Consider the following 12470-nt stretch of genomic DNA (forward strand, 5'->3'; position numbering starts at 1 on the left):
GTAATCATCAAAATTAAACGAAATAAACATTTGAAATATATGAGTTTGTATGTAATGTATGAATATAATATACAAGTTTCACTTTTTAAATGGAATTACTGAAATCAATCTACTTTTTCATGATATTCTAATTTTATGACCAGCACCTGTAGTCATTGGTTTAGGTTTGTCAGTTGTTATGTTCAAATAAAGTTTTATGAAAAAAGTAACAGATTCGACAAATATTTTGCATTTATTTAAAATAGTAAAAACAAAACTAAATCGTTCGAATTATTTGTAAATATAAATCCCAAAGTTTCTGTTTTTGTTTCATATAAAACGTTTACGTTTTTCGATTTATTTAATAAATACAAAAATAAAATGGAAACGAATCAGCTTCCGGGTTCGTCAGCTTAGTAAACACAACGTCACTTCCTGTCAGTTCAGGCGGGAAGGATGAACGCAGCGAGCCGCCGCGGTTAACAGAACTGTTGTAACGAAAACAACCAGAAAGTTGAACGTTTTAGCTAAAAATTACACTTTAATTTATAGCTTTTATCATGTTTACTTTAACTAGGCCAGCGACTTTGCCAGCTTATAACTAGTTAGGTCGTTTTGCGGCAACCATCTGTTTATGTTGTTAGCTTAAAAAACCTCTATTTTTCCAAGTTATGGACCGACCATCAAGGTGAGCAGACACTTCTGTCAGCGTCGGTTTTTGCCCTCTTTTACTCATTAATTGTGTTATTGGTTGTTTTCATACAGGAAAACAAAGGTTGTGAATTACTGCGAAGGCAAAGACTTTGACGACGGTGAGTTAAATCCCAAATCCTCCATATTGATCTTACTTTCCTACACGTATCGCCCTACTTTTGTTTCAGTGAAATGGTAATTTATGTAGTAACCCTGCATAAAAATGTGCTGAAATATGTTTGCTTCCCAGCTTGATGCTCAGCCTTTAAACCATTTAAACCAAACATTTAGCCTGAAAACGATGATCATGAAGTGCATTCATGTCTGTTTGACTTTTAAAATAATCTTCATTTTGTGATAAGTACCAGTAATCAGATTTATTTTGCTTCTATTTAATGAATGTCAAACTTGAAGCAGTGACTTCAAATCAGGACCGATTATAAAGATGAACAAGTTTAACTCAAATATATTATGAAATATATTATTCTCGCAAATATATTATAATGAAAGGATTCAATAACACATTTTATGTTTGATCTAAATCTAAAACTCTGAGCATAATTACTTCAAGAACATTATATACAAGAACATACATATGGTAATCTTGCCAGGTTAACAGATGCACCTTTGGTAAAATAATCCCACCAAATATTCAACAGAGACAGCTCAGTCACATCCTTTTTGTTCGACTTAAATAAATATCAGGAGAGGAGTTTCTACGTGATACCAAGCAGCCAGTTTTCTCTCCCAACAAATATCTGTTTGTTCTCCATCTTCATTTTGTGTCAGATGAGGATTTTGCCTGTGCGAAAGCACCGCCGAGCAAAAAGGCCAAAGAGGATGTGGGACAGGAGCAGAGGAGACCTACAAGCAAGTCCTCGAGTCAGGAGACGAACTCCCAATCGATGCAGAGCGAGAAGAGCAGGTGGGTGACGAGCCAAGTCCAGAATCATGCTTGCTTCAAGTAAATAGTAAAATGGTAAATGGCCTGCACTTGTATAGCACTTTATCTACTCCAAGGACCCCAAAGCGCTTCACACTACAATCATTCACCCATTCATCCACACACTGATGGTGGTAAGCTACAGCTGCCCTGGGGCGGGCTGACAGAAGCCCTCTGACCACCACCAGTAGGCGAGGCAGGTGAAGTGTCTTGCCCAAGGACACAGTGGCTGAGAAGGACGGAGCGGAGAAGTACTTGCATATGCTTTTCATTTTAATGAATGTAAGAATATTTAAGTTACAAGCTGGCAAAAAAATCTGTTTCTTTTACGTATTCCAAACAAAAAAAAAATGTTATTAACAATTCACATGCAACGTTTTTAACTCTTTCTTTTGTTATGCTTAAAAATTCGTATATAAAGTCGTGGTTCTAACAGTTTAGATAGTTACTTTAAGCAGGTTTTATTTTCTGTACAAATAAAGAGGTAAAGTTTATATATGATTTATACTTATGTGCTATCAGAGGGATAAGTGAAAGTTTGGATAAAAGTGGCACTTTGCTGTTTTATTGACCTGGCAGCCATTTAAATAGAACCACCGAGACAGATTTCATCATTGCCTATAGATATAGAAGCTTTAAGCTGAGGGAAAAAATGACCTAAATCTTGTCAACAATGATAATTATTTCAGAAAACCGCTGGATGAAAAGTTGTATGAAAGAGATCTTGAAGCTGCCATCACGCTGTCCCTGCTCAATAACTCGGAGGGACTAAAGGACGCTCCCAACAGTAAAGGTTTGCTTTGGCATTCCAAATCCACACCTCGCGTAGTTGTTTTTTTTTTCTGAAAATCTGCGACTTTATTCTTTGTCAATTTTCTGCAGCAGACGTCAAAGACGAAAACACGGACCCAGCTTCTCTGCACCTGTCCAACTGCAGCGTGGATGCTGCCGTTTTAGGTATAAAAAAACCCCCCAACTCTTTTTAGTATATGGCCTCATACCAGAGGGGAAAAAATGCTTTTATTTATTTATTTATTTTTTTAAATAATTGTCATCTTCAGGCCTGGACAGAATCACATCAGAGAAAAGATCGGCAGCCTCCGCCGGACGGAGAAAAGCTGCTGAGGTCCAAAAAACAGAGGATGAAGATGAAGACTATCAACCCAAACTGACTCCAGGTTATTATTATTATTATTTTAGGCTCTTTTTGTGTCAAGTCAGAATGTTTTTAAACAACCTCCCTCACGCTGTCGTGGGTGCCGCAACGTTTTGCAGATGCAGAAAGTGATGAAGATTACAGCGAGCCGGCCGAGAGCGAAGAGGAGGAGTTTACGGTAAAGAAGGTCAGCAAGACGAAAAAGAAGGAGAAAGTGACTAAAAAAGACAAAACCACACCAGCTCCTGCGTCCAAAAGACAAAAGCAACCATCAAAACCACAGAGTTCAAAACCGCAGTCACCAGGTACGTTTCTGGGGCTTGGAACGGGTTTCGGTCCTTCTGGGTTTACTTTGTTCTTTACATTAAATTAACTTTCGTCTCACAGCAGCTCCCGCCTCAGTGAGAACTCCGCCGTCGGCCAAATCTGCCGCCGCAAGACCCGCTTCATCCTCGGCAGTTTCTGCGCCGAAGCCCGAGATCTCTCCGAGCCCAGCAGGGGGCAGAACACCTAAGTGGACCCCTCCAGGTGAACAGCAGCGCTGACGCTTCTCTGTTCACCGACGCTTCACGTGCGCTCACAATTTAACTGTTTGTTTGTTTTTTGTTGTTCCTCAGCTCAAATAGGTAAAAGCCCCGCGGCGTCTCACACTCCGGCCGCGAAGTCTCCCGGTCTGCGACTGGGACTGTCCCGCCTCGTTCGAGTTAAACCTCTTCACCCGAGCGTCACGAGTCACTGACCTGGACAGCTGGGGGCGAATTCATGCTGTCCCCTTTTTTTTTTAGTTTGTTTCTTTTCTAAACAGATGCTCCAATATATAAATTTTCTCATCATCTGACAGGAAACACGACGATTCAGTGAGGAGGAAAATAAAACCCACCATAGTAGCTGCGGGTTATTTCCTGGACTCTGACACCCACAGATGGAGCTTCTGTTTCATGACTGTCTGTCGACTTTAACGATTTCTGAGTCGGCTCAGGAAGCAGCAGCTGTCGGTTTGTGTCAAAGAAAGAAAAGGGTATCTGTTTTTGTTTTGTTTTTATTCCCTTGTTCATCCTGATTTTTACTCCTGTATATTGTGTACATACATAAAAGAAATAAAAATGAAACACACACAATCGCGAATGCGCCGTTTCCACACCAGGTTCAGTCAAATCAAAGTTCACGCCTGACATGTTTAATAACACAATTAATTAAATTAAATGATGTCAGCAAATTCAGAAAATGCATTTAAGGGTACTTATCTAAATTCTTTACACAAGTCCAATTTTTTCCAAATTATTATTTATTTTTACTAATCCTTATATGATCCCTGTTAGTGTTTTTATTTGCTCTTTAGTACAGAAAATATTCTAGTCTCAAACAAGCTGTGTGGACTTTGAGAACAAAGCGCGTTCTACGGACATCTTTAGACAAAGTTGCTGTTAAAGCAAATATTGAGGCGTTACAGAACAATGTTGGGTTTTAGCTCTTATTTTACGTCCCAGGAGACTACGCGCTAAAACACAAAATCCGGGTGTTTGAGTCACTTATTTTCTCTTGAACCTAAAGTTTGCAGCTTTTTTTAACAGTTCAAATAAGCAGGTTTTGTTGTACTGAAACATTAAACCAACCGAATACAGCTTCAATCCAACTTCACCACTTTGCTTAAAATGTATTTTCATCTAACTTACTTCCACGTGTGCTTCATTTGCTCCTCGGGCTTTGGAGAGATGTTGAAATCTTGTAAATAAATTAAGTAAATCTAACTTTTTTTTTTTACTGATCAAGACCAACTCAGAACATTGCAGGAAAGTTAGGCTAATATGACCCATAGTGTCAAATTAGAAAAATCAACATGTACTGAATAAAAAGTAGAGCTTTCGTGGAACTTAAAATTCAGCTGGATGTTAAGATGAGAACCTTGAACTCACAAAATAATTCTTATGACATAAATGGAACCGAACGATTTTGCTTTTTGACATAATTGTTTACAACAGGGGAGGTTTTGACACACAGCTAATGTCAGTAAATCTAAATATTTATACACATTCTGTGACTATTTTAGTAAATGTGAAGCTCTTCCTTTCTTTGTGTGTCCGTGTCTCCTGCCTGCTTGGGAGATCAGCTTCAGCTAAATATTTTAGGCACAAATTAGACATTTAATTAAATTTACACTTTAAATATTTTAAGGAAACTGAAGTGATGCACTTTGTTAGTAGCAAACAAAAAGTCAAGAACAACCAAAGATGTGTAGCATATTCATTTTTATTCCAAAATATGAAGACAAAAAGCTAATTTTAATATATGTGCTTTTTATTTGTTTAAAAATCTGTGACTGCACAGTTGCAGAAATAAATCTCAGAAGGTTTTGTTTTCTTTATATGTTAGGTTAAATGTTTGTACTTTGACATTTCGCAGCAAGGAAAACACGACACGGATCAGGAAAGCCTGAGCGTTTTTAATTTCCTGGCACAGAAATCCGACTCGTAGCTTCCCCTGAATTTCGAATCAAACCGCCTTAATGAAACGCTGTTGGCAGTGCAGCTCGAAGAAGGCCACGCCTGATGGGTCTGGTTCAAAACTCCTGTTCCTGCAGAGTTCTGCTGGTCTTCCATCCCTCTGAGGGTTCAGGTAATCAGGAACACCTGGCCTCCCAGGTGAGACTCATGGAAGAAGCAGCTGAAGGAAAACTGGGACTAAAACCTCTGAATATGGTAACAAAAAAATCCTCTTTATCAGATAATATTGCAAAAATAAATGTGTTTTTAGTGTGTGTATGCATTTGTGTGCCTGTTAAATGTGTGTGTGCAGAATGGGTGTGGAGGCAGGGAGGAAGGTGAGCCTGGATTTAAGGGAAAAACTTTCTCAACTTTCTCAACCTTCTCTTTCAGCTGAGCAGCAGGATGAGGTCCGGCTGGATGAAAGGCTTCCTGGCCGTCCTGCTCCTGGCCTTGGCCTCCTTGTACCTCAGGTCCATGGAGACGGGAGTCCACACCCGTCCAGGGAGACTCCAGGGGGCCCGCCACAACGAGACCGTGAGGGGACGGGGGATGCTCAGGAGGGTGGACATGATGGAGGGACACATCAACAGGCTGCGTGAGTCCATGTTTTCTGGGTTTTCTCATGCGGCTGCTCGATTTTATTAAAGATATTATGCAGGGGGAAAAATCAAAACCCAACCCCTTTTTTGTCTTCTTAAAATAGAGTTCACTTCCAGTCTTTTGGCATTTAGTTTGCTTCATGACAAGATTTGTAAAAACAATGTAGATATATTAACAGAAACCTAGAAAATAATAATTTGTCTGTTACTTTTATGCATTTGATTAAACACCCTCAGGTTAATTTTCAGCAGAATGACAAACAAATTAAAGCAACCAGCACATGTTTGTTTTCCATTTCTACAAGTCATGCTGTTCGAGTCAACATAAGAAACAAAAGCCTTGACATGATTGCACGTTAAACTGTTTGAGAAGCTTAATTGGCTTATGTTCAAGGCGGCACCGACACGGACTAATATTTGCTCCTTCAGGGAGTGGCGGTCGCTACAAGTGGAATAATGCACAAAGCAAATGTATCTGTTGTTCCCAGTGAGTCTGATGGAGAAATATGAACGGAGGGAACAGGAGGCAGAGGTGGTGAAGAAGAAGGAGAAGGGGGTGAGGAAGCTGTTCCCAAACTCGTATCTGTTCAGCAAGTGGGGCGACGACCTGTTGGAGGAGGAGCAGAGGGAGGCGGAGAGGTTGTTTCAGAAGTACGGCTACAACGCCTTCCTCAGCGACCGGCTGCCTCTCAACAGAGACATCCCCGACACCAGGCCTCCGAGGTGAGCCGCACATCCTGCTGCCAGCAGGAAACGCCTTCATCACACACACACACACACACACACACACACACACACACCTACCTCATCATCCTCATCCATTCTGCAGAAAATGTCCACAACTGAAGGATTTATTATCGCTCCTGCAGCTTCTTTGTCCTTTGACTTGTTGAATTTGCATTTCTTTGGTCTTTTGGAGCTGAAAGATCAAATCATTCATTCATAGATTTCAGCCTAAACCTTCTACTTAAAACAAAAAAAACTACCAAATCATGGTGTAAAAGTGTCTTTTTTTTATACATATATTCCATATATTGTTTTATTGCATTTATTTACCAGTTTAAGTACAGGGTGGGCCATTTCTATGGATACACCTTAATAAAATGGGAATGGTTGGTGATATTAACTTCCTGTTTGTGGCACATTAGTAGATGGGAGGGGGAAACTTTTCAAGATGGGTGGTGGCCATGGTGGCCATTTTGGATCCAACTTTTGTTTTCTCAATGAGAAGAGGGTCATGTGACACATCAAACTTATTGAGAATTTCACAAGAAAAACGATGGTGTGCTTGGTTTTTTTAACATAACTTTATGCCCATTGTGTTGGATTGTCAATGCAACCCTCTTCTCCCACTCTTCACACACAGATAGAAACACCGCAGGAGAAATGCGAGCACAGGCTTCCAGTATCCGTAGTTTCAGGTGCTGCACATCTCGTTTCTTCACAGCATAGACAGTTGCCTTCAGATGACCCCAAAGATAAAGGTCTAAGGGGGTCAGATCGGGAGACCTTGGGGGCCATTCAACTGGCCCACGACTAAACCACTTTCCAGGAAGTGGAAGTGGGAGAAGAGGGTTGCATCGACTATCCAACACAATGGGCAGCACTTTGAACACATTTTATAAGTGGTGAGAAACTTGTAAATAACTCATGAAAGAATAAAGTTACGTTCAAACTAAGCACATCATTGTTTTTCTTGTGAAATTCCCCAAAAGTCTGATGTGTCACATGACCCTCTTCCCATTGAAAAAACAAAAGTTGGATCCAATATGGCCGACTTCAAAATGGTTGCCATGATCACCACCCATCTTGAAAAGTTTCCCCCTCCCATATACTAATGTGCCACAAACAGGAAGTTAATATCACCAACCATTCCCATTTTAATAAGCTGTATCCATATAAAGATCCTACCCTGTAGAAAACATTACATGAAGCAAGGTTTAAACTTGTCACATTATGCTTTTATATTACAGCCAAACCCTTTTTCTTTAAGAAGAAGAATTTTGATATTTTACCTTTGAGCAACAAAAACCACTGCAAACACTCAGGGAAAATTTTATTAAACAGTCCTGCTCGGTTTGTTTTGATCCATATATATATATAATATATATTTACAGTCTTTATTTGAAATTACACCCAGCATGGAACATCTGCAGAAGATTAATTTGTTTTTATTAAAAGGTTAATTAAATGTCACATTTGTGCGCAGATTTGTGTACATGTTCAATGGAGGGGAAAAAGGGAAATCATTGATTTGCTTTCAACTCCTTTTTCTTTTTCGGATTTTCAGTTTCAGTCTTAAATCTTTATTGCGTGTGAATACACTTTGCTTGCTCCCAGATGCGCGGAGAAAAAGTATCCGGAGGACCTTCCGTCCCTCAGCGTTGTGATAATCTACCTGGACGAAGCTCTGTCTGTCATCAAGCGGGCCGTCCGCAGCGTCGTTGACAGGACGCCCGCCCGGCTGCTGCAGGAAATCATCCTGGTGGACGATCACAGCACCAACGGTACGTCCGACCGTCCCCCCCCCCCCTGTTCAGGACTTTAAAATGACTGATTGTGTCGATGTGGTTCTGACGCCTCCAGAGGATCTAATGGAGAAACTGGACGAGTACATAGACTCCGTCCACGAGGAGCGGCCAGGCCTGATGAGGAAGGTGCGGCACTCAGAGCAGCTCGGCCTCACTCAGGCCAGACTGTCGGGGTGGAGGGCAGCTGTGGGCGACGTGGTGGCCATCTTGGACGCCCACATAGAAGTCCACGTGCAGTGGTGGGTTCAAGTGCTGAGCAGACCGAGATAATATGACTTAACTTTGGATGCTGATGTAAAAAGTGTGTGCAGGGCAGAGCCTCTGCTGGCTTGGATCAAGGAGGACCGCACCGTGATACTGACGCCGGTTTTTGACAAAGTCAACTTCGACGACTTGACGCTCGTTCCCTACACGACGAGCGCTCATGGCTTTGACTGGGCGCTGTGGTGCATGTACGTGGCCTTCAGGCCTGAGTGGTACGCCTTAAAGGACGAGTCCCAACCCGGCAAGTAAGAGTCTCCTTCGTCTAATTAATCCAACAAAGCCAGGGAAAAGCTGAGCTTTATTCTTGAGAACTCTGCACGATATAATGCCGAAAAATATATATTTTTGGCGGGGTCATGTAGGTCAACTTCCTCTGGTAGAGAAAAACAAGAAGTCCAGCAAAAAATAAAAAAGACTTTATTTACAGTTTACTCTTTACTACAACGACTCAGGTAAAAAACAGGTTTTATTTGTTCAAAATGCACCCTAATGGGGATAATGAGTTGATTTTATAGATTCTAAGTTTTGGTCATGTCTAGAAGTGTGAGGAGAGTCGTTCTCATACTCCATCCTGAATCAGTCACCTCACACCTCAGCTCGAGGGTTGTTCGTGCTGCCGTGCTGCGTTTGGTTTTCTCCAGACATGCTGCTGTGATTTGTGGGTAAACATCTCTACCAAGGGCAACGTTCCGGAAGTCTCTTAGTTTATTCAGACGCGGCTTCGCAAAAGAAGTCACGCTGCTGGTGTTGCTTTTGGAGAGAAGAAAAAACTGCAACACTTGTTCTGTCTTTTTCTGACTGTCCGGTCGTGAACTTTGACCCTCAGCTGCTAACTGCTAACAATTTGGCTAAACATTGTACAGCCTGAATTCTGGGTGAATTTCCTGGGGCATCCACAGAATCTTTTCTCACTGGGATCTCTCCAAATTGTTTGAGTAAGGCCTTTAACACTTCCTAGTTTGACGGGCAGCAATAGTTGCTTCTCTAAGGTTATTACCGATGTTTATCTTTCTTGTCATGGCGCTAACTCACACCTGTATGCTCCAGAGCAGCAAACCGCCAAAACTTTTGTTTTTTTGTATTACTTTCCGATGATCTTCCAAGGAGCCAAACTTCCTTTTTTAAATTGTAATCTTAAGCGTTGCTTATTCAAGCTTTCCTAGGGTCTGTAAAAGTTTGCCTCCAGTAAATCACCTAACTCTGACTTGTAAATTATTCTGACATAAGGTTTCTAAATGGCACAGATGTTGGCAACACATTCAGTAGCTTAGAAAAGAACCACTTTTAAATCTTTAGCCACATAACAGAATTTTTCTTTAAATCTTGTAACCAAACCTGAATCACTGGAGCTAAAACACTATACATGCGTCACATTGTTTTACCCCGATGATAGTATTTTTCTCTTTATTTATTTATTTCCCCCCCCCCTCCCCTGATGATGTCACCAGGAGCCCCTCCGTCATGGGGATCCTTGTTGCCGATCGCAAGTTCTTCGGAGAGATCGGAAGTCTTGACAGTGGAATGAAAATATACGGAGGTGAAAATGTGGAGCTTGGCATCCGGGTAAGAAGTCCTGCAGCAGCGTGCGTCGTGCACAGATCTGTTTATTTTTATGTACTTGTTTTTTTTTCATTATTTTTATGTATTCATTTGTTTTCTTATCTACATTTTAATGATAATTAAAGAAATAACATGGACAACTAAACAGATTTAGAGTTCTGTTTAGTTACTTGAGTCAATGTAGGATGTGTTACTGTTTATGCCCCCCCTCCTAAAAAAATTTGTTCTTTTACACTTTTTTTGTTGTTGTTGTCCTGTTATGTAATGGCTGCAAGAAGACATGCATCACATGCACACACACCTAAAAAAGAAAACCCTGTATGTAAATAGGTGTGTGTAAATGTTTGTTTGTACTTCTGAATGTATGTACGTGTGTATTTCTATAAGTGTATATTTGTTTGTGTGTATGTATATATATATATATATATATATATATATATATATATATATATATATATATATACATACACATATTTGTATGCGTATTAGTCTTTGTGTGTATGTCATGTATGACTTATTATTAAATATGACCTCAAGTCATGTACTTTGTGAATTGCTAACTAATTTTGGTGGTGCAGTTTGTGAGCCTAAACAATACTAAGAGTACCCTGACCAAAATCACACAAACTATAGGAAGGCATCTTAAACGACCTAAAATGACATGTACTACAGTATGTTTCTTTTTTGTGGTTTTGGAAGCCTTATAGTAAGTCGTCTGTGTTTCTAAAAAAACACACATACTATAGTAAGTCGTCTGAATTATTAAAAAAAACACACATACTATAGTAAGTCGTCCAAATTTCTAAAAAACACATACTATAGTATGTCGTCCCAATTTCTAAAAAACACACTATAGTAAGTCGTCTGAATTTCTAAAAAACACATACTATAGTAAGTCGTCTGAATTTCTAAAAAAACACATTCTATAGTATGTCGTCCGAATTTCTAAAAAACACATACTATAGTAAGCCGTCTGAATTTCTAAAAAAAACACATACTATAATAAGTTGTCCGAATTTCCAAAAAAACACATACTATAGTAAGTTGTCCGAATTTTTAAAAAAACATACTATAGTAAAGCGTCCGAATTTCTAAAAAACACATACTATAGTAAGTCGTCCCAATTTCTAAAAAACACATACTATAGTAAGTTGTCCCAATTTCTAAAAAACACATACTATAGTAAGTCGTCCGAATTTCTAAAAAACACATACTATAGTATGTCGTCCGAATTTCTAAAAAACACACATACTATAGTAAGTCGTCCCAATTTCTAAAAAACACATACTATAGTAAGTCGTCCGAATTTCTAAAAAAACACACATACTATAGTAAGTCGTCCGAATTTCTAAAAAAGACATACTATAGTAAGTCGTCGGAATTTCTAAAAAACACATACTATAGTAAGTCCTCAGAATTTCTAAAAAAACATACATACTATAGTAAGTCGTCCGAATTTCCAAAAAAAACACACATACTATAGTAAGTCGTCTGAATTTCTAAAAAACACATACTATAGTAAGTCCTCAGAATTTCTAAAAAAACATACATACTATAGTAAGTCGTCCGAATTTCTAAAAAAACACACATACTATAGTAAGTCGTCCGAATTTCCAAAAAAAACACATACTATAGTAAGTCGTCTAAATTTCTAAAAAAGACATACTATAGTAAGTCGTCCGAATTTCTAAAAAAACACATACTATAGTAAGTCGTCTGAATTTCTAAAAAACACACATACTGTAGTAAGTTGTCCGAATTTCTAAAAAACACATACTATAGTAAGTCGTCTAAATTTCTAAAAAAGACATACTATAGTAAGTCGTCCGAATTTCTAAAAAAACACATACTATAGTAAGCCGTCTGAATTTCTAAAAAACACACATACTATAGTAAGTCGTCCGACTTTCTAAAAAAACACATACTATAGTAAGTCGTCCGAATTTCTAAAAAAACACACATACTATAGTAAGTTGTCCCAATTTCTAAAAAACACATACTATAGTAAGTCGTCTGAATTTCTAAAAACACACATACTATAGTAAGTCGTTTGAATTTCTAAAAAACACATACTATAGTAAGTTGTCCAAATTTCTAAAAAAACACATACTATAGTAAGGTGTATACATCAGCTTCCAGGACAGGTGTTTAGTTCATGGTGCAGTTGGAGCAGACCCAGGCATTGCTTGGGAAGTGACATTGCAATGTTTCCCTACAAACCCTTCAGAGGGAGGTAGCTGGAAGAGGGAATTGTTTTAACTT

The 12470-nt window shown here is 39.2% G+C and overlaps 2 protein-coding genes across 6 annotated transcripts in view; both read left to right on the plus strand.

Moving 5' to 3' along the window:
• Positions 1-417: 417 nt before the first annotated feature.
• Positions 418-3891, plus strand: rad51ap1 (RAD51 associated protein 1). Of its 4 annotated transcripts, none has more exons than XM_025004922.2 (9): positions 418-667; positions 745-791; positions 1462-1597; positions 2305-2408; positions 2498-2572; positions 2677-2793; positions 2891-3076; positions 3159-3299; positions 3389-3891. In XM_025004922.2, exons 1-9 carry the CDS (start codon positions 651-653, stop codon positions 3508-3510), a joined length of 945 nt encoding a protein of 314 aa, XP_024860690.1. In that variant the 5' UTR covers positions 418-650; the 3' UTR covers positions 3511-3891. The 4 variants fall into 4 exon arrangements, with proteins under 4 accessions (XP_024860690.1, XP_017266993.1, XP_017266994.1 ...); XM_017411504.3 differs by having other exon boundaries at positions 3162-3299; XM_017411505.3 differs by having other exon boundaries at positions 2501-2572.
• Positions 3892-5181: 1290 nt separating this feature from the next.
• Positions 5182-12470, plus strand: part of galnt8b.2 (polypeptide N-acetylgalactosaminyltransferase 8b, tandem duplicate 2) — a 9955-nt gene continuing 2666 nt past the window's right edge. For both annotated transcript variants that reach the window (XM_017411661.3, XM_025004969.2), the window contains exons 1-7: positions 5182-5467; positions 5645-5849; positions 6342-6576; positions 8194-8360; positions 8440-8623; positions 8696-8893; positions 10097-10211. In XM_017411661.3, the coding sequence (XP_017267150.2) occupies positions 5318-5467; positions 5645-5849; positions 6342-6576; positions 8194-8360; positions 8440-8623; positions 8696-8893; positions 10097-10211 (1254 nt within the window). In that variant the 5' untranslated portion in view covers positions 5182-5317. The remainder of the gene's footprint in view (positions 5468-5644; positions 5850-6341; positions 6577-8193; positions 8361-8439; positions 8624-8695; positions 8894-10096; positions 10212-12470) is intronic.

The sequence above is a fragment of the Kryptolebias marmoratus genome, linkage group LG18 (genome assembly GCF_001649575.2).
Source record: "Kryptolebias marmoratus isolate JLee-2015 linkage group LG18, ASM164957v2, whole genome shotgun sequence".
Taxonomy (NCBI): domain Eukaryota; kingdom Metazoa; phylum Chordata; class Actinopteri; order Cyprinodontiformes; family Rivulidae; genus Kryptolebias; species Kryptolebias marmoratus.